This window comes from Drosophila albomicans, chromosome 2L, assembly GCF_009650485.2.
Source record: "Drosophila albomicans strain 15112-1751.03 chromosome 2L, ASM965048v2, whole genome shotgun sequence".
NCBI classification, from domain to species: Eukaryota; Metazoa; Arthropoda; class Insecta; order Diptera; family Drosophilidae; genus Drosophila; species Drosophila albomicans.
Window position 1 is genome coordinate 13879623 of NC_047628.2, and position 19379 is coordinate 13899001.

At 38.2% G+C, this 19379-nt stretch overlaps 2 protein-coding genes across 2 annotated transcripts; both read right to left on the bottom strand.

The window, feature by feature from the left end:
- Nucleotides 1-9959: 9959 nt before the first annotated feature.
- On the bottom strand, nt 9960-10308 carry LOC117565579 (uncharacterized). Its single transcript, XM_034244774.2, has one exon. The coding sequence runs from the start codon at nt 10219-10221 to the stop codon at nt 10084-10086; it is 138 nt and encodes a 45-aa protein (XP_034100665.1). The 5' UTR covers nt 10222-10308; the 3' UTR covers nt 9960-10083.
- Nucleotides 10309-10736: 428 nt separating this feature from the next.
- Nucleotides 10737-19024, bottom strand: LOC117565576 (THO complex subunit 2). Its single transcript, XM_034244751.2, has 13 exons — nt 18674-19024; nt 18373-18541; nt 18060-18307; nt 17596-17729; nt 16386-17536; nt 15586-16323; nt 15226-15510; nt 14862-15170; nt 13256-14648; nt 13151-13194; nt 11156-11330; nt 11055-11098; nt 10737-10993 (listed from the first exon to the last, which is right to left on the bottom strand). Exons 1-13 carry the CDS (start codon nt 18883-18885, stop codon nt 10868-10870), a joined length of 5028 nt encoding a protein of 1675 aa, XP_034100642.2. The 5' UTR covers nt 18886-19024; the 3' UTR covers nt 10737-10867.
- Between the last annotated feature and the right edge of the window lie 355 nt (nt 19025-19379).

A 19379-nucleotide genomic window follows, 5' to 3' on the forward strand; every position in this document is an offset into this window, starting at 1 on the left:
GTTCAAGTTCAAGTTGTGCCTGGCTAAATGTATTTTAAAGGTCAAAAGATGATTTTCAATATTAATAAAAGCGCCATTTGTTTATGGACCGCGAGTAATTGACGTATTTTTTGGACGGCGACCAACAAATTGTTTTTGTCTTTAAAGATAGAAAAATTCAATATATAATATATTCAACAAAAATATAATGTTGCATTTTGCAATTTACAATAACTGTACCAGAATAGATAGAAATTGGTTTATAGAATTTATTCCAGAAAAATTAAAATGTATTTAATAAGTAGATCGTTCTCTTTACAGAACTGTAGCTTTGGATTTCTAAAAGATTTATACTTTGTATTACCAAAAAAAAGCAAAATTCTCAATGACAAACTGATTGCTTCCTTTTCCAGTTTACACCAGTTGCCTTGAGTGGGTCGATTCTTTGACTTGTTGATAAGCGGTTCATTTAATTGGGACTCCACATAAATGTTTTTCTTAATTGTACTTTCGTTCATTCCTGTTTCACTCGGTCTGATGACTCTGCTTCTTTCTATACTAAGAACGTTTACAATCTCTTCTTGGTCTTTCGTCTTGATTCTTTTCTTCGATAGCGTCAGGCCGCAAAACTTGATTTCACCACAGGGCGATATTTGTATGGGCAAACGTATAAATATGCTTGTGAGCAGTTAAATCGGTCTTGTTATGTTTGTCCCAGTAATTTTCCATATATGATACAGGAAGATCGTCGCTGAATGTATTTCACAATTCTTCGTAACTTTTGAACAAGCCTTCTTTATGTTTAATTTATGTTCGAGTTTTGGCTACGTTCACATTGTGAGAATTTGTGTTTTTATGCTTGTAAAAAAGGTAGAAGAAATTTTAGTGGAAGGAAACTGCGTCCATATGAAACATTGGATCTCAGAGACTTTGAGAGATAGAGTTATGATTTTGTTTTGCCAAACACACATCCGCCCCAAAAAAAATCGAATAGCAGGAGTAGCTGTTGAAGCTATTGCCTCGATTTTTGGTATATGGGCAATTCCCAAAAAAAGGTAAACCACGACCGAAAAAAAAAATCTTCACATTCATCGTATTTTTTTGTATAATGTCATAAAGAAATATCCAAATTTTCATAATACAATAGATCCGTAGCATATCTCCGTTGCTTTTATAAAAAAATTTGCCTGCAAACTGAAAAAATGTAATTTTTTCACTTTTAGCTCCTTTTGTATGCATTTTGATGTTTAATTATTTCACAAGGAAAACATAAGATATATTTGCATTTTTTCTACCAAATCTCTTAATAGCAATCCAATAATAAGATAAAAAATGCAAAGTGAGCGAAAAAAAGTTCAATTAACTGTTAATTTTTATTTTGCTTCTTATCTATGTTCAAATCGTACGTTCGCGACCGAAAACATCATTTTATTGTAATTGCTCCGCAATAAGTGCAAGCAGGTGAATGAAACTTCGCGTGTTAAGTGATTTTGGTATATATATTTTAAATATAAAAAATCGTTGGGGTTACTCAAACCAATCTTTTTTATTGATTGTCAAAGTAGCGTACGTTCGCGACCTTCCCTATAAGCATATGTCGATTTTTAGTAGCGTCGCATGGATTTAAAAAAAAAAAATTTTTTTTGTTTTTGTTTTTGAAAACTATGTCGTTTGCAGTTACTTATTACTTGTTAGTTATTACTTATTATTTATTACATATTTTTCTTGCTATTAATAAATTTCAGTACATATTTCATATTTAATAAAAATTGATTTTTTTTTGCTTTTAAATGTTATTAGACACATTAAATTGAGTTAAATCCGTTTGTTTTTATGATATATAAAGTTATTAATAAAAAAAAGTTGTGGTAAAAATAAAAATTTAATAAATAAAACAACATGGAAAAATCGTACGTTCGCGACCGTACGTTCGCGACCGGAACTTAATTAAATTAAAAATAAATAAATGGAGATATTTTCTTGGGAGTAGACTTAATAGAAAGCAACATGATTCTACTTTAAAAGTAAAGTTATTTCTTTAAAATATTCCGTCTCAATTCGCAGAGTTTTGCATTTTACTGTATTAAGCCAAAGTCGACTTCCATTTTGCGTACGTTCGCGACCGCATGTTTTTTGACAATATTATGAAAATTAAAAATCGATAAGCCACATAATTTACACTAACCAAAGAGCTAAACAAATGCTATCGAAGAGTAAAAAAAAAGTTTCAGGAAACGTTTGTTTTCGATTTTATTTTTTTAATTTATCTCGTACGAACGTACGTTCGCGACTTTGGGAAATGCCCATATGCAATTACAACTACGGTCTTTATGATTCCTGAATTTGGTTGGTAGAAGGAATTTGAGAAACAATTGTATATGACAAGCAACTCTGATGCAGTCGGATATTAGTTGCTTTGGTTGGAAATCTGTCATATTTTGCGGCCTAAGGTATATTGTGAATGTAATCGATATACCAAATATAGCATTTGGTATATTTTTGTATATTAAAAAAAAAATAGTTGGTTTGGTTGGCAATCTGGCGTATTTTGCAGCCTGTGGTAAATTGTGAATGTAATAGTATATCGATATACCAAATATAGCACTTGATATATTTTTGAATATTCGTTTGGTATATTTTAAAAAACAAAACTGCGCTGTTTTGCATTTATTGGAAATGGGTAGCGGGTATCTCACAGTCGAGCACACTCGACTTTAGCTAACTTTAAATTGCTATGATCGTCTTCAGCGCTTTCTGCTCCCCATTCCACATAGTTAAAAGTTGTTGCTTCCCCTTCTATGCATTACAATCGATATGCCACAGGAAAACTACCTTAATTGAGCTTTTTGCGTAATTATTTCTAAACAAATCAAAATCAATTGCAGCAGGGAAAAATGCAGTAGTTGCGAAAGATGCGCAGATGGAAATCAGACTGCAACCGGTAATGGGCCAGATATTAACCAGTTCAATGCGGTCTGTCCAGCCACTGCAGCAGCTGCCAACTAAATATCTCGTGCCATATTTATGGCCAAAAGCATTTTGAAAACAATCTCTGATTTTCCGTGTATGATATGTGTGTGTTTACTATTGTGCTCTCTTTCACATATATGAATGTAACCAATTCGCATTTGTATAGCAACAATGCATGACAATTCATAAATGCATTGCCAACTTCAATGTGTATGGGAGTGTGTGTGTGTGTGTGTTTAGACCATGATTGCGGGCCATAAATGTTTGTCAAGTGTAGTGGGCTAATTGACTAAGCAAAGTGTTTTCCATCCCTGAATGGCAACGAATTAAGATAAACAATCGTTGTGTGCATTAAGTTGATTAACTATTATATTACTTTGCAATCAATTTGCATCATGTTGTCCATTTGCAAGCCGAAGACAATTATTATTTGATTTATTTATCGCTATTGAATTACATTGTTCAGTAATAAAGTTGGCTCTGAGATATGGAAACATAATTTGGCAAATATTCTTAATGTGGAAAACCGTTTCAATTGAAACTCTTCTTCGTTTCTTATAATCCAATAAAATTTCGTTAGCAGCTTTTAATGTTTAACTCATTGCCAATTTCATTCATTAATTTGTTATGGAAATGTGAGTGCAACTTTAGTCATTTGCTGAATTTATGGCCTTGGCAAAAAGTGAGTAAAGCTTATATAAACCACGTTTACTTGAAAGACCCCACAAAACAGCAACAAAATGTGTAAAACAAATCACCACAAAATCATTTTACGGGGTTTTGCGACAAATGCTAAGTGACTTTAAGGGCGAACTCAAGGAATGGCTGAGTGACAAGGGAAGGAGATTGAGAAGAAGGCCAAGAAGGAGCTGAGGACCCAAAAATTGTTGCCACAATACGATTGAAGTTGTCCCTTTTTTTTTGTTGTATTTTTTTTGGAAGCGTAATTGGTTTGCTGTTATCCATCGATAAGCTGTAATGTTGGGTTTCCATATATTTATGGACACAAGGTTTTTTTTTTGGCTTGCTTGAAATATGGGGCAACAAACATAATCTTTGCATTGTGAAATATTGATTATATGGTCACGACAATATTTAATTCTTATCTGAGAAATACGCCATGGCAAATCTTTCATTTTGTTTCGGAAATCATTTCTTAATTCCAGTTAATGTTGGTTTTGCAGCACATTATAAAACATTAATTTAATCAATTAACATTATTTGACACCCACATAAAACCCATCAAACTCAAACTAGTTTCACAGCTATTTTACAACTTGATAAAGCCATAAACAAGAAACAAAAAACCTCGATTGAGAGCTTTAAAAACAATTGTAATGTATTCCATCAGCTAAACAATTTCGATATTTTTTGTTGTTTATCATGGTCATGCGAAAAAAATGTCTAAAATTACAGAATATAATTATTATTATATCTTCACTGATATGCCAAAGCTTGGCCACTGTGATTGTTATTATTTATTGATTTATTGATAGCACTGTGGTCAGTCTTTTTACAATAATAAACATGATCAAAACTACATTTTTCTAGTTGTATAACATATGTAGATAAAATATACACATGTATATGAAGTCATATATTTATGGGAATTTGGCGGTAACAACACAAAGTAAGACTGTTGATTGATTGAGTGTCATCAACAGAGACTGAAGGACAGCTGCAACGTTAAGCTGCGATATGATCACAAACATTGTGCACCTTTTGTTGACGTAGGGTCGTCAACCAGAAGTGTAGGTAGATGCTAGGCGGTGTTATCAGTAGAACAACACTACCACCACAATAACAACAACGAAAACAACATTGAGGCAGACACAAATGACCCGAGAGCAAGCGATTTTGGAATGCGAAGCGGAAAGTAGAGCAGTGTGTCTAAAGAGGCCTAGAGAATGTGTGTTGGAAAAAAAATCAGAGAGGCAGAGAGTGAGAGAGCGCGTAGGAAGTGACAGGCGACGGGGGGGTGAAAAGTCAGCAGCACATTGAGAGGGAGACTGAAGACCAAAATAAACACAAAGTACACTTTTTGAGTGGAAAAATGGTTGCAGTTGGAAAAAGACATTTGTTAAAAACATCTAAAAATACACAGAGAGCGGCGAAAGAGCACGAAATTTACAGTCAACATCAACATAAAAAGAAATATGCATATTATAAAGATTTATGAATTTATATTATATACAAATTGAACGCACATTGGCAAGGTTTTCCCGCGTCAAATCTCAAGGCAGCAGCTGTATCTTTTGCTTTTCCAAAAACGAATTTTCAACTTGAACACGATTACGACAATTCAATTTGTTTATAAATAACAAAAAAGCATGTTTGAATGAAATTCAAAGCACTCTCGTTATCTTTTGATTTCGCTGCTGGCGACGCTTTAAACACACGTGTTGTGATTTCATAGCTAAAATATTTAGTATTAATTGCACAATTTAATTTTCATTTAGTATACACAGTTTTGTATTTTCTTGTTTATATATTTTGTAAATTGTTTTCCATTTTTGCGTTTTCAATTTTTCAAATTTATTTTGCGGAAGATCGGACAAAAAACAAACTGCAGTCCGCGTTCTGAAGCGAAGAACTGAATCGAAACTAAAAACAAAACGGCAGCAGGGAAAATCATTGCACAGAGAGCGGGTAGTCCAGTGAGCGATAGAGATAGAGAGAGAGAGACAGAGAAAGAGAGGCACAGCGAGGAAAGAGAATGAGCCAAAAAGCCGGCTGCCGCACAGTGGGGCAATGTGATTCTGCACCATGCATTTGAAATGTTTTTTAACACATGACAATTCATTTTGCAATTTAAAAAATGTTTATTTTGCGAATTATATTTATGTTGGGATATAATTGTAAATTAGTTCCATTTATTTATTTCCTAGTTAAATATTTTAGGAATACGATAAGTTTAAAAATTATCATATGCAAACGATTTGTATATATATAGATTAAATCTGATGAACATCAAATTAATGGAAGTTTATTAAAATGTATTACTATATAAAAAAGTAAACTAGTTTTTTAAAGAAATAGTTTTATAATTTTATTTCTGTTTTCATTATTTAAATAGCTTTAGGATTATAACTATTTTTAGCTAAGGTGCCCACTGTATTTCGCATCAATTTCTAGTTGTTAACAGTGCTTTAACAGCAAGCACCCACAACAATGTAAACTATGCTGTTATTTTGTTTACATTTAAAAAGCCAAATATAAACAGAGAATATAAACTACCTAAATTATCAAAGAATAAATGGGAATTGAGCTGTATGCTTACTTAAGGTATAAAATATGAAAGTTTCTTATACTTTTTTACTCTGTAATCTGTATTGGAATAAGAGCAAACAAAAGATAAACATAATTTATTGCATAAACTTTTTAGTTTCTTATAGTTTGTTACTCTGTAATCTCTATTGAAATAATAGGAAAAAATATAAAGCTAATTTCTTAAATAAACTTTTCAGTTCTTATGCAGTTAAATGGAAGTAAAGTTTCATTTATGCAACGCCACTAATTAATCTGACCCTTCCAGGTATAAAAAAGGTTAAAAGCTTCGCTACATCCGCATTCTTTGTTTTCCCCCTTCTCTTTTTTTTGTGTTTTCAGCCATTTTCATAGTTAATTGAAATTAATAATTGAGCACAGGCACGTGCAGGCAGCATACAATTGGCAGCAAGAAACTGCCAGGACATGCAGTTTAAATTGATTTTCATTCAATCCAACTACAGTCTATGTATACATATACCATATAGTCGAGAGACTCGACTGCAAGGATAACAACTGCTACGTAATGCGCCTGTAATTACAATGTACACACAGTGACTGGCAAATGTATGCGCCTGCATTGAAAAACATGCAAGTATGTGTGTGTGTGTGTATCTAATGTAAGTTGCCAGTGTATTGGTTGGACATTTCAATATCAGGTTCGTGGCATTTCCATATCGATCGATTGCCTCTGGGGGCAAGAGGGGCACAAACAAAAAGAAACAAAAAAATGGAAAAAAAAATACGGCTACAAAACAGCTAAAGCCGCAGTCAGGAGCAAGGACGACAAGGGGCCGATGACTGGCGCCTCGTGACTGCACAGATATGAGCACTACACTACACTACACGGCAGACAACACTGCACTACATTAGCGTTAGAGATAGTTGTGTGTAGTAAGTAATATGCACACAAAACAGTTTTGTGTACACATTATCCTTGTACTTGAAAAGAGCATTGCACACTAAGTGCACATAATTGAATGCAAAGGACACACAGAGACAGCGCAGCAAGCTCCAAAGACGCAATCCTGCCTTGATTGCACATCTTAACGAGATTCTTTTACGAGTGTGTCAGCTTTACGGTTTGTCAGCATAGTGCTGATGCTCATCGATATTTGAGTGGCGCTCGTCATATGCAGCTAAGCTCAATCTATAAACTCAGCTCTTCAAAAGAGCTTTTGAAAATGTTTTGATTTTAAGATAATGCGAAAATAAATGCCGCAGACAGAAAGTGAATAATATAAAATTTCGAAAAATTAAGTAAAGTTCTTAGAATAAAGCAAAACAAATAAGAAATTCTATTATTTTATGTTTCTTTTGGAATTTCACTAATGATTAAGATTATCTTAGCTGAAGCAAAGTAAATTCATTTAAAATAAAGCAAGATTCATTTAAATCAGCGACTTAAGAAAAACTCGTGTTTATAACTGACATAATACTCCAAGGTCTAAGTTTATTTAACATCTTAAGGTCTAAGTTTATGAAGAAATCACAAAAGTTTTTTAGTTCAAGATAAAGCGAAAAAGAATAATTAGCTATGTAGAAGTTTTGAGCCACTAATTAAATTAGATAAAAACTTAGATGCAGAAAAGCTTTTTGATTAAACGCTGAAGTCATATAAAATATTATTCGAATCATAAATAAGTATTTAATTTTTGAGATAAACCCTCTTTTAATAAAATAAGCAAAACCTAACTGCTTTTTGTTAAACCATTCAATAAATAACGTTGAAATATACGTTAGAGACCAAAATTCTGGTAATGACTAAACTATTTCAAATTGTTTGTGCACTAATTATATAATATAATGCTAAACAAAGCCAGATGAAATAACTTAAATGACTTAAAATGAAGACAACATTTGCGAATAAAACGTTTTACTTTTCAGCGAATAAAAAATAATGTCAAGTCGTAAATATTTTTGTAAAGTTTTGCAAGAAAACCGCTTTTACAGCTGAGAAAACACACCAAAGTTTTGCTTACGATGTTTTTGGTAAGAGACTCTTCAAGGAGAAAGAGAACAGCTTTAGGTTCGATAGACTTAACTTGTGAGTGTGTAACTCAAAGTTTTGCGCTTCGAATAAAATATAATAATCCTCCGCCCACGACAGAGCAACAACTAGACAACAAATAGTCAAGCGACGCAGCGACGCGACGCTGTGGCAAGCAGAGACGAGGCAAGGCGAGGAGAGGCGAATCGAGGCGTTATGTAAGTGGTTGGCACTGCTTCAAGGACGTTGACAACAAGTCTGTCTAAAGCCGAAAATAGCAAGACAGCGAGCGCCAGTTCAGCGAATGAACAGAGATAGTGGAAACAGTAGGAAAATAACAGGATAATCAACATAGTAGAGGCACAGAGATGGAATAGACCAATTTATTACGGTTTTGCAATGACCAAGACTTGAAGGACGAAAAACACGCAATGCTCGTATAGTAAATCAGTGGCAAATAAAAACTCAACCGACTGGGGCGTGACAAATAGACAATAGTTATTGCTTTGGCATCGCCACAAGGAAATCAACACAGAGAAGCAAATAAATAAATAAGTATGTACTTTGTATGTGCACACACACAAACACAAACACAAATATGCTTAAATCTTTGTATGTATATTTTCAGTGTTGAAGAAGAGCGTTGCAAGCAGTCGATAGCTAGCAGCGATTTCGATATACATATCAACTACGATAATTATTGCGCATAATGATCTTAGCTGAAGTTGCACTTCTGACTTATCGACACTGCAGTTGTCGCTGTGAGAGGACTGCATGCCATTGTCCGCATGACAAAACATTATTCTGCCGCCACGGCGACAGCAGCACCAACAACAACACATGGTGCCTGCAATACACAAACACAGAAAAAAGTGTAGCATGCTTTCATGCGCTGCATGTGTGCGTAAGTCGCCTTTTGTTATTATTATTGCTTGCATTCCTGCTGGAAGCGTTGGCAGCGACAGCAGCCAATGTGACGTAAAAAAAATAACAAAGACTTTGTCGGCGTCGCCGTTGTGACAACTTGTTTTTGTTTGGCGTGGGCGCGCTTCGACAAAACTTCGACATGCGCAATGGCCGCCGCCGCCTGTAAAAACATCTGTTTTGTAGTTAGTTTATGGTGTGTGGGAGAGAGCGCCAAAAAGGAAGAAGCAGAACGTAAGAGAGAGCGCAAGTCAAAGGTGCGAAAGGGAGAGCGAGAGACAGAGCAGCAAGGAAAAACAGCAAGGAGTATCAGCTTCATTTTTACTACACTGTCGATTGCTGGACGCTTTTCAGATGCTTTCGAAATTGGCTCATTGAATTTATAACTTTGCAAATCCCCCGACATAACGACAATGAACGCCAAGCCAGTCAGGCATAAGTTAAGTGCTATAACTTATAACGTATCGGCAAACGCATTTTATTATGCAATTATTTGCACATACATTATTTGCTATACACCACATATTATACTACATATTTTATTATGTAAGATTAAGATTTGCCGTAAATTTGATATTAAACAAGACTTACTTTAGAGATTTGTTGCTCTTCTTCTTGCTGTAAATTTTAATCATCAGACACACCTAATGTTTTTTTTTGCAGAACTTCGTTTACTTAACTTTGCCATGTTATCACTTTTTCACGAACAGTTATTTTGCAAGAACTTCTAGAGATTTTTGTTTTTTTCTTTTTTTTGTTGTGCACTTTTTTGGAGTTTTGTGTTTAGGCCGCTTAAATCGCTTAATAATTGATGTAATTCACACACTAACATATACGCGAATGCTGTCAAATTATTGGTGACTCTAGGCGGCCGCAACGGCAGCAGAGACTGAGACTGCGATGGCGGCGTTGTTCGCCCCTTCTCCACCAACGCACCTTCTGCTGCTGCTGCTTTATAGCGAACGCTTGAGCACGTTAAAGTTTTGCATTAGATTTGCCGTTTTCATATAAACAGCAAACAATTTATTGGAGGTTTTGTGAAAATGTATTATGCATCGACTGGTGTAGAATTGCCGCCGGGCCATTGCCATTGCCAATTTGATGGGACACGCACTGAAGACTAAAGAATTTTCTCTGAGCTTCACCTTCACGTGAGGCGACAGGACGTTTGGCTGGCAGCCGATATGCGATATATCTATCCTGCACGCATACACAATGGAAAAGAAATGTACTAAATTTGCCACCACACGTTATCTAGGGCTGGCAAGCAACAGGCAAATTTATCGGTAAATCGATACATTGTCATCGGCTGAGCGCATAATTGAATACAGCGTAATGATGAATTCCTTTCATTCATTTCTCTTAAATTGTTTGCTACTTGCTTTGATTAATTCAGCAATACAGTGAGTTTCACGATTTCTCGGAATACAGAACAAAATATTGAACATTTTATAAAAATTGTAATTGTATTTGAAGATCTCATTAACTTTTTGCAACTTGGTATGATATTATTTGTTTAGTTGAAGGCATGCTGTCTGAGCATTAATTTAAAACCAGTTGCTACGAATTTGTGTAATTAGTTTTAGTTTATAATCTTAGGATTATCTCATTATTTTTAAAACTTGTTACGAAATATTGCGGATCCATTAAAATTTAGTAAATAAAATTGTAATCATTTTTATTTTTTAAATCAAATGCACTTCACAATGTGGGAATATCGAACTTTCCAACATTCGTTCAGTAATTAATTCTCGATGAGCGCGATGTCTTCGAGATGCTGCTGTACTGTCGATCATCGCCTCGCGAACTGCCGCCACGATCCCGATCAAATTTCTCATGTGAACGCTCCCGTGATGATTTCTCCTATAGAATAAAAAAAAATAGAGATTAACTAAAGATATCTGCAGAATTTATTGCAACTTACTCTATGTCGATCCCGTTCGCGCATATCATCCTCGCCGTTTTGTGCTGAAAATCGATCATTCTTGAATGTCTTGACTAATAATTCGATCGAGCTTGTCTCACCTTCACGCCTCCGCTTGTGTTCACCGCTGTTTGCCTCATCATTGCGATCCCTCTTACGGCCCAGCTTGCGATCCTTGCGTGCATCGCGCTCTTCATCGGACAGCTTATCTTTGTTGCGCTCTTTGGTTTTGAGGCCTCGTGCTTTCTTCACACTATCTACGAGCTCCTCAACCTTCTGCAATGGCATAAGATTAATAGTGAAAGGGCCAAACAAGGCAAATACAGTTTACAAATTGTTTTCTTTTGTAGTATAAATATGTAACCAACTTAAAAATTTAAATTAAATCATAAAACGTAATCAAGTGGCATCCTAAAGACCTTTTGCATGGACCCTCCGTTGGATACCCATAACTTCTCATTCCCTACCCTTGTTGATTGCCCAAGCCAATCACTTACCCGTCCGCACACAATCAAGATCAACGGATTACAACTAAACTGCAGCCACAGTAATTCGATGGTTGGACTGGCTGGTTGAAGAGTCAGGAATCAGCAAAGACAGGGTTCAGCAAATTGGTGTGTGCCTCATATTTATGGAAGGTTGTTGTGGTTTTGAGTTTTTGGCATTTTACTGCAGGCATTAAGAGTAGCTCCGCGTCAGGAAAATTGTTGATTGAACAGTGTTGTTATGCAGCTCCACATTATTTGGAATCCAGGATTGAAGTCTTTTGCATTCTCATCCAAACTTTAAATAGTCATCGTATAATGGAATATCGCTTGATTGATGATTTTTGATAGATTCTTTAAAACAGTCATCGGAATGATTTGAGGAATGTTTGTTGATTATCCAAATAATGGCAGGTTCTGGTTTGATATTATAGTTGCATCATTGAGTAGAAGTTTACATTGAACACAGTTTCCTTCACTCAATGTCGGTGGTCATCTCTCCTTAGGAAAACTTTGAATTCCCTCCATCATCGAGTATAAGTTGAATACTGAAGTAAGTTTGCATCTTTTTAGTTTTGGTTATATTATTTCACAGTTGAAAATTTGTCGTCTTGAAATTGATTCAATGATTGTAGTCTTGGGGTTGATTAAATGTTTGTCGTCTAATTGCATTGTGATCATTTTTCAAATCTATTGTTATTTGATATGTTAAACGTTCTTGAATTGACGATTAACATCATCAGTCAGTTGGTGTGCTCAGGTTTTAACGGGTTTATTCAGTCGCTGAAGGTGCATTTCATTGATTCTCTATAGCATCAGCTAGATCCATATTTAACATGATGATTTTCAGTTTCTATTCAGTAGTTGAAGGTGCATTTCATAAACTTGTTGATGATTCTCAGTAGCATCAGCTCGATCCATGTTTAACGTGATGATTGCCTTTTGCTTATTGTTGTTGATTTTTAGAAGTAGGACGGCTTCTTGAGTTGTACTGCTCAGCATTGGATATACATGTTCCACTATAGAACTTCAATTTAGGTCATACTGAAGTTCATTTTAGATTTTCATTTTGATAATTGCCGTCATAGCTTCTTCGTAGATTAAATTATGTGTTGTGTTTGTTGTTTCAATATTGTTCCACGTGAGGTTTGATAATTAATAAATCCATTTTTCATCAGCCTTGTAGTTTATCGATGGCCTTCAGAACTCCGTTTGTCGTCGACATCATCTTGACTAGGGCATCTTTGTGGTCCAGCTTACTTAACTAACTAACAGCTAACTACATAACAATTTGAATTAAATTCAAAGTAATTTAAACTCGTATTTACAGTTCAACTGTACTTAAAAATTAACTAGTCTAATTAATAACTAGGCATATAAATTCCCCAATTTAATATTAAAAACACCACTGTTAACTAAGACGGGGGACGAGATCCAATAATGTCCAGTTATGGATAATGCACGGGCTGATTCTGGATTTGACATCTATAGCCTCTAGATCGCATCTCACTTATACAGTTTTAGTTAAGGTTTGTTTTTGTGTGTTGATTCTGCCCTCCACGGGTTGTCGTTGTCTTAGCGTAGAAATGTATGCGACCATATGTTACTAACCTTTGAACTGCTTGATGATGATTCCAATTTGCGACGTTTTGAATCTGTCCAAATAAGTAAAGACATTCGTTACAATGAAGTTTAATATACCAAAAGCGTGCTTACCTTTTTCGTATTCAATTGTCTCGTGACTGCGTCGATGTTGAAGTGAACCATTGCTGTCATTAGACACCGAGCTGAGATCCCGATCCCGCTCACGTTCCCGCTGACGTCCCTCGTACTCATCGTAGTGGCGATGCTGCTGCTGCTCCAGCTGCTGATTCGAATTGCTAATCGATACCAGATCAACTGTTTCTAGCTCATGGCGATGCTGACTGCGCTCCTCGCGACGTGTTGACTTCTCACGTTGCTTCAGCTCATCGAGACGGTCGCGTTCGCGCTGAGCTCGCTCTCGTGCCCGCTGCTGTAGCTCCGCCTCGGTGCGCTCCTTATTGCTGTTGCTGTTGTTACGATTGCTCTCACGCTGCGAGCTTCGTGTGCTGCTAATGCTGTGACGTTCTTCGCGCTCTCGGTTTCGCTCACGTTCGCTGCGTTCTCGTTCGCGATCGCGCTCGAGTTCACGACTGTGTCGCTCGCTGGCAACGTTGCCATTGCCATTGCCGTTGCTCTGGCTGTTGCTGCTGTTCGAGTGCAGCTCCTCCTTGGCGTCTAGGCTGCGACTGCTGCTCGACTGCAGCGTCACGGCTTCACGTTTGCTCTCCCGTTCGCTCGCAGCTGGCGCAGATACCGATTTGGATAAGCTAATAGTTGAGCTGCTGCTTTCAACTTTGCCAGTCTTCGATTCTCCGCGTGCTGCTGCCGCTGTTGACTTGGCTTCCGGCTCTTTGCTGTTGCCTGCTGCCGTTGATGGCGATGTCGTCGCTGACGTTGCTGCTGCCGTCGTCGTCGTTGTTGTTGTCGTTGCCTTGGCATCGTTGGCCACCACCTTGACTTGAGCTGGACCAGGCAACGTTGTGGGCGTAGGCGGCGACTCTTTCGCCGTTCGCTCAGCCACCTGATGGAAATCACTCTCTTTGAACATGTGCGGTGTCTTCTGCTTCAGCTGGCCAATGTAACTGGAGGCAATGGCAAACAAATCCGGTCGCTTTGTCTTCTCCTCCTCACGCACTTTGTCCACCTTGCGTTCAATAATCTGTGCCAGCTTCGACAGCACCGGATAGTGTGGAAGTATACGCATTAGGATAATTAAAGCATTGCGTATTTGCATAAAATCCTTCGAATCCAAACAGAAAACAATTGCCTTGGTAATCTTGTAGTGCCACTTGTGGCACACATGACGATAGTTCTCATATCCCACATGATCGTTGGCCTCGGAGAATTGATTGCTAACCCGGAACTTGGTCACAAAGCCCGGATAATTGGCGCATTCCTTGTTGAAAACAGCTTGATCCGCATGCCAACGCATCACGGTCTCCAACATGGCGCAGAGAAAGCGACCGTAACGCGTTGCTTCGCCCTCCGTGCACGACGTCACCGAGTACGTAATGTCGCAAAAAAGCTGCGCAAAAGAAAGTATCAAGAATAAAATAAAGTTTGAGTAATAGTAATAAGAATTTAAATTAAATTTCATGTGAAGCAAATTATTAATAATAATTAGTTAATATACAAAAAAGATTAGATTTTAAATGCTTTAGTTCAAAACAAAGAATCATAATTGTCGCTTGATTGAGACAGCAGCATGTCACGTACTTTCAAGCAACTGATAACTCACCCGATCATAACACAGCAGCGTGGAGAAATTGGAGGTCTTGAGGTTGTGTATGGTCTGTACAAACTTAGCGCAATACAGCGCATCAAGGGCAGTAAAGGTGCAGCGCGGAAAGAGGCACAACTGCAGGAACTGTGTGATTGTATCGTTCTTGGCGGATTTAGCCGAACGCAACAGGAACCAGCCGTCCTTTTGTTCCTGCAATCGTTGCAATATCTTGTCCACATGTTCGTGCTGCTTTTTGCGCTCATCGTTGAGCTTCTCCATCAGAGCTATGTAGCGCTCCTGTTCCTTCTTATTCTTCGACTGATTCTGCAAGCGATAAGCATAATTATAAATGAAGATTTTAAGGGACACACTTTCTTACCGAATCCTTAACATCAGCTGCTTGTTGTGCCAACTGCTTGAGCTTGCCTATTTCGCGCTGATAGATCTCATTGGGCACATGCAGATCGTACATGCTCAGACTCCAGAATGTGACCAGAAATTGCGGACTAATGTCCTCCCACACTTTTGAACTGTGCAATGGGCGCACCGACTCCACAATGGGGTTCATAATCAGCTGCGTGGCATCCAGATACTTTTGCAGCTTCTGCGTGGTTGTCAGTTTCTTGGCATTGGGATCTGCTTTACGCAGTTGATCGTACTTTTGCTGCAAAGCGAAAACGAATTAAAGATAGATAAAAATCTTTCACCTCTTCTACTTAAAGAATCATATTCCACTTACATTAATTTGATGCGTGAACATGGGACGCGCCAGAAAGAAGGCAACATCCGTGTTGATGTGATATTCGCGCAACATGGTAATAATGGATGGCAAACGCTCGACATACTCGTCCACAGAGTACGAGGAGCCAAGGAATGTGCCAAACTGCACCAAGGCATCCTGGCACTGATCATACAGACTGCCCACCAGTTTCAGATGGCTATGCGCAGCGGTCTCGCGATAAATAACACAATGCTTCTGCTGTGCCATTAGCAGACACAGCGTCACAGCGAGATCATTGTTGGCCAAAGCCTCCTTCAAGCGATTCGATGACTTTTTAGTGTTGCGCACCTGACTAAAGTAGCCCGCCTCGCCGCGCAACTGTTCGCCACCACAAAGCGCCTGCAGCTGATCGTTGGTCATCTCCTCGCACGACTCGACGCCAGCCATTTTGTGCACAATTTCACGTAGCACCAACAGATCGAGACTTTTCTGTGATTTTAATTGATTGGCCACATATTGCAGCAGTCCGCTCATCTCGATGCTGTACTTTTTGTAAATAGTGCCGCAAAACGAGGCGAGACTCTGCAGCCACAGAGAGAGCGAGGTGCCGTCATCCTTGAAGCGTCCACGCGACGTCATAGCCAGTGATTCAATGATGCAGTAGCCCAAGCAGTCAAACGACAAGGCTGTTAGGTATTTAAGCATGTCGCAAACGGGACCAATTAAATTGTCATAAATTTGTATCTGCACAAGGATCTAAAAGATCGAAAAGAACTCGAATTAGATAAGAATTTAGATACAGTTAAGCCAACACTTACATAATCGAAGAGCAGTCCAGGCGCACAATGACTGTACTTGCCCACGAGACGTCCAAAGGGCTTCACATTCTCCTTGCTAAGGCGCTTCATTAGCGCCTTGATGTCACGCTGCCCAAGTCCGCAGCGTCGTATCAGATTCGGATGCAATTGATAGCTGTCGTTCTTCCAGCGCGCATACATACTGTAGCGTAAGTGATACGGAAAGAATTTGAGCACAGCCCAAATCTCCTCAGACATAGAACAATTGCTGTCCAAATACAAAAGCGATGGCAAAATGCTCGAATCCAAACAACTAATTATATCATAATAACTCTGCTCGGCATCCGTATTTGGTGCAGGGCCATTCAAACTATCCACGCCCATGTCGAGCAGTATTTTAGCCATAATGCGCACCAGTTTGTACATCAACACGGTGTCGCAGTGCATCGCTGGTCCCAGCACATTGGCCATGGGCCATGTGTATTTGCGCAGATCGTTGAATTCACGCGCCTGTAACTTGGCCACCAGGCTGGCATCTTCGTAGAGTCGGCTGCGACTAGGTTTGCGTCCAGCGGGCGCCTTGAAACACTTTTTGTAGTAAATCTGCTCCACAGAGAGGTGCACCAGTTCGACAATGGCACGCGCTATGGGCTCCTGCACCACAACCGCTTGATCTGGCAGCTTTTGTATGATTTTATGCGCATTCTCCCAGTCGCCAACCTTAAGCAATGCTTCGCATAGTCCAAACTTTTGATTCATGTTGTATTTGTCCTCATCGAACTTTTTTATGCTGGGCGGAGCCACTGGTTCCTTATCATCCTCCTTCTTGTTTGTGGCAATCACATGCAGTTTGCGCACCATTTCTCTGGCGTCCGCGAGCTCTTGCTCCCAATCGGCGCGAATGCTGCCATCATTTGGCGATAGCCACACATAAACATCATTCAGTTCAATGACGCCATGCTTTAGCAGCAAGGCGCACATGTGATACAGCGAGCGTGGCGTCCGAGCGGCTTTAAAGTGGCAAAACTTGTAACCTAGCACTTCACAAATAATGGCACCTGTGGGCATATAGCTGCGCAGCAGCGGTATAAACAGCTTCCAGCGATCGGGGCGCGTCTCAAACGACTCAATAATGATGTCCAGCACGCGATTGGGATCCAGATTGAAGCAACCTAAAAGAGGTGAAAGATTCAATCGAATTTATATAGCAAAGTTGGGGAACATTACTTACCGATCAATGATTTGATTATGTCCATAATAGTTTCGGGAGTCGTGTGCTCCTCAAAGTCTTGATTGAGCTCCGTGATGAGCTTGGCAAAGCCTTCGCTCTCCTCGCGAAACAAATTGAACCGACGCTGCTTGTAGCTGCAAACAACTGGGTTATTAATATTTATACAACATTTTGTTCAGCCTTAATTCAAAGTCAATCAATTTACAATTTGCTACATATTTTTCTTCGTTAAGCCAAATTAAGAAACAAGCCAAAGTATGTTCTTAAGACAGTGCTTATCGAAGTCACATATTAACATATTTTAGCATTATTTTATATTAAGAAAATTAAGCGTAAGTTCACGTTAAATTATAATTTAAAATATGCTTCGTTAAGCTAAACCAACAGCATCTCTTTTGACCAGTGCTTAACTGGTACTTTAAGGCCTAACTTAACTATAAAATACTTTGCATGAGATTACTTACTAGAGCTTGGTCTTCACTTTGATGAACTTGGTGTAGAAGCTTTTGTTCTTCACAATGCCCACTTCCTGCAGGGTATCGATCTCGAGACGCTCCTTCAGCAGACTTTCGGGCAGCACTTTGTCCAGATCCTTCACGATTTGGACAAAACCATGGCGCTCTTCCTGCAATCCATCGGTCATCAGCGACGTTTCGCTATCCAGTATATTGACCACATCCAGTATTAGACTGGGAAACTCTTTGTGTAGCGCCTAAAAACAAGTGTTTGGAATTTGAGTCAATTGAAGTAGTGTTGCAAAGCATTTTATTGACATACCACCACATCGCCGAGTACGTGTAGCAGCACATCTTTCTTGATCTTGTAGCGCAATGCTTGCCACAACAGCTCGTAGATGGCATTCGAAATGTCATGCTTAAATACGCCATCACGATCGAAAACAGGACTCTCGGCGTCATCCTGCAGTTGTTGTTTTAGGTATTTCAAACTAAAACGAACGTGAAAATATTGTTGTTTGTATATTTATGAAGTAGTTGGATTGTTATTGTTGTTGTTGTTGGTATGATTGTGGTTGTTGCTGCAGCGCGCACATTAATTTTTTCATTTATTTAACACGTACAATTCACTGCGACCCGTTTTATCGAAATGCTTAAAGATCTCTGCATTTAGCAGAGATTCGCCGCCACCGCCATTCGTTTCTAGCATGGTCGCATCAGCCGCTGCTGTTGTTGTTGTTGCTGAAGTCGCGGTCACTGCAGTCGCCGCCGCATCATTTTCCGCAGTTCCTCCCGTCACACTGTGACTTTTTGATAATTTCTTCAAGCGACGCATGCAAACCACTTATGTAAACACGCCGGTAAAACGCTTGAGTTGCACTTTTAGCTAAATGCTTTATTGTTTATTTTGTTAAAATTTACACAATTTTCACACTTTTTCTCCGCTTTTTTGAGTGGAAGAGATGTGTGTATGAGAACACATATGTGTATATCGATACAACAAAAAATCTATCGAACCAGGGCTGCGTAAATTTGAAACGTTGCGAGAGTGAAACAGCTGTACTGTATTTTCAAATACAAAAAAAAATTAAATGAAAATGTTCACTTTGAATATAAATAATAATAAATAAATATTATAAATAACGATTATATTTAATGTGATACATTAGTAGAGTTAAATAACGAAATATACGAGCTAGAGATGATTCGCTTGTTTACAAAATATACTAAGGTGGTATTTTGCTTCATATTGCTATATAAGGGCACACTGTTGTTTTGGGTTTTCAAATGTACAAATATTTGTAAAAAATTAATTACAATTATAAAATA

Excerpts from the sequence above, each read along its gene's own strand:
- LOC117565579 (XM_034244774.2), bottom strand. The coding sequence starts at position 10,221 with ATGGCAATGGCCCGGCGGCAATTCTACACCAGTCGATGCATAATACAT.
- LOC117565576 (XM_034244751.2), bottom strand. The coding sequence starts at position 18,885 with ATGCGTCGCTTGAAGAAATTATCAAAAAGTCACAGTGTGACGGGAGGA. Across the intron at positions 17,537-17,595 it reads CATAATCAAATCATTGATCG|GTTGCTTCAATCTGGATCCC; the intron begins GTAAGTAATGTT and ends CACCTCTTTTAG. Across the intron at positions 16,324-16,385 it reads CTGGACTGCTCTTCGATTAT|ATCCTTGTGCAGATACAAAT; the intron begins GTAAGTGTTGGC and ends TCGATCTTTTAG.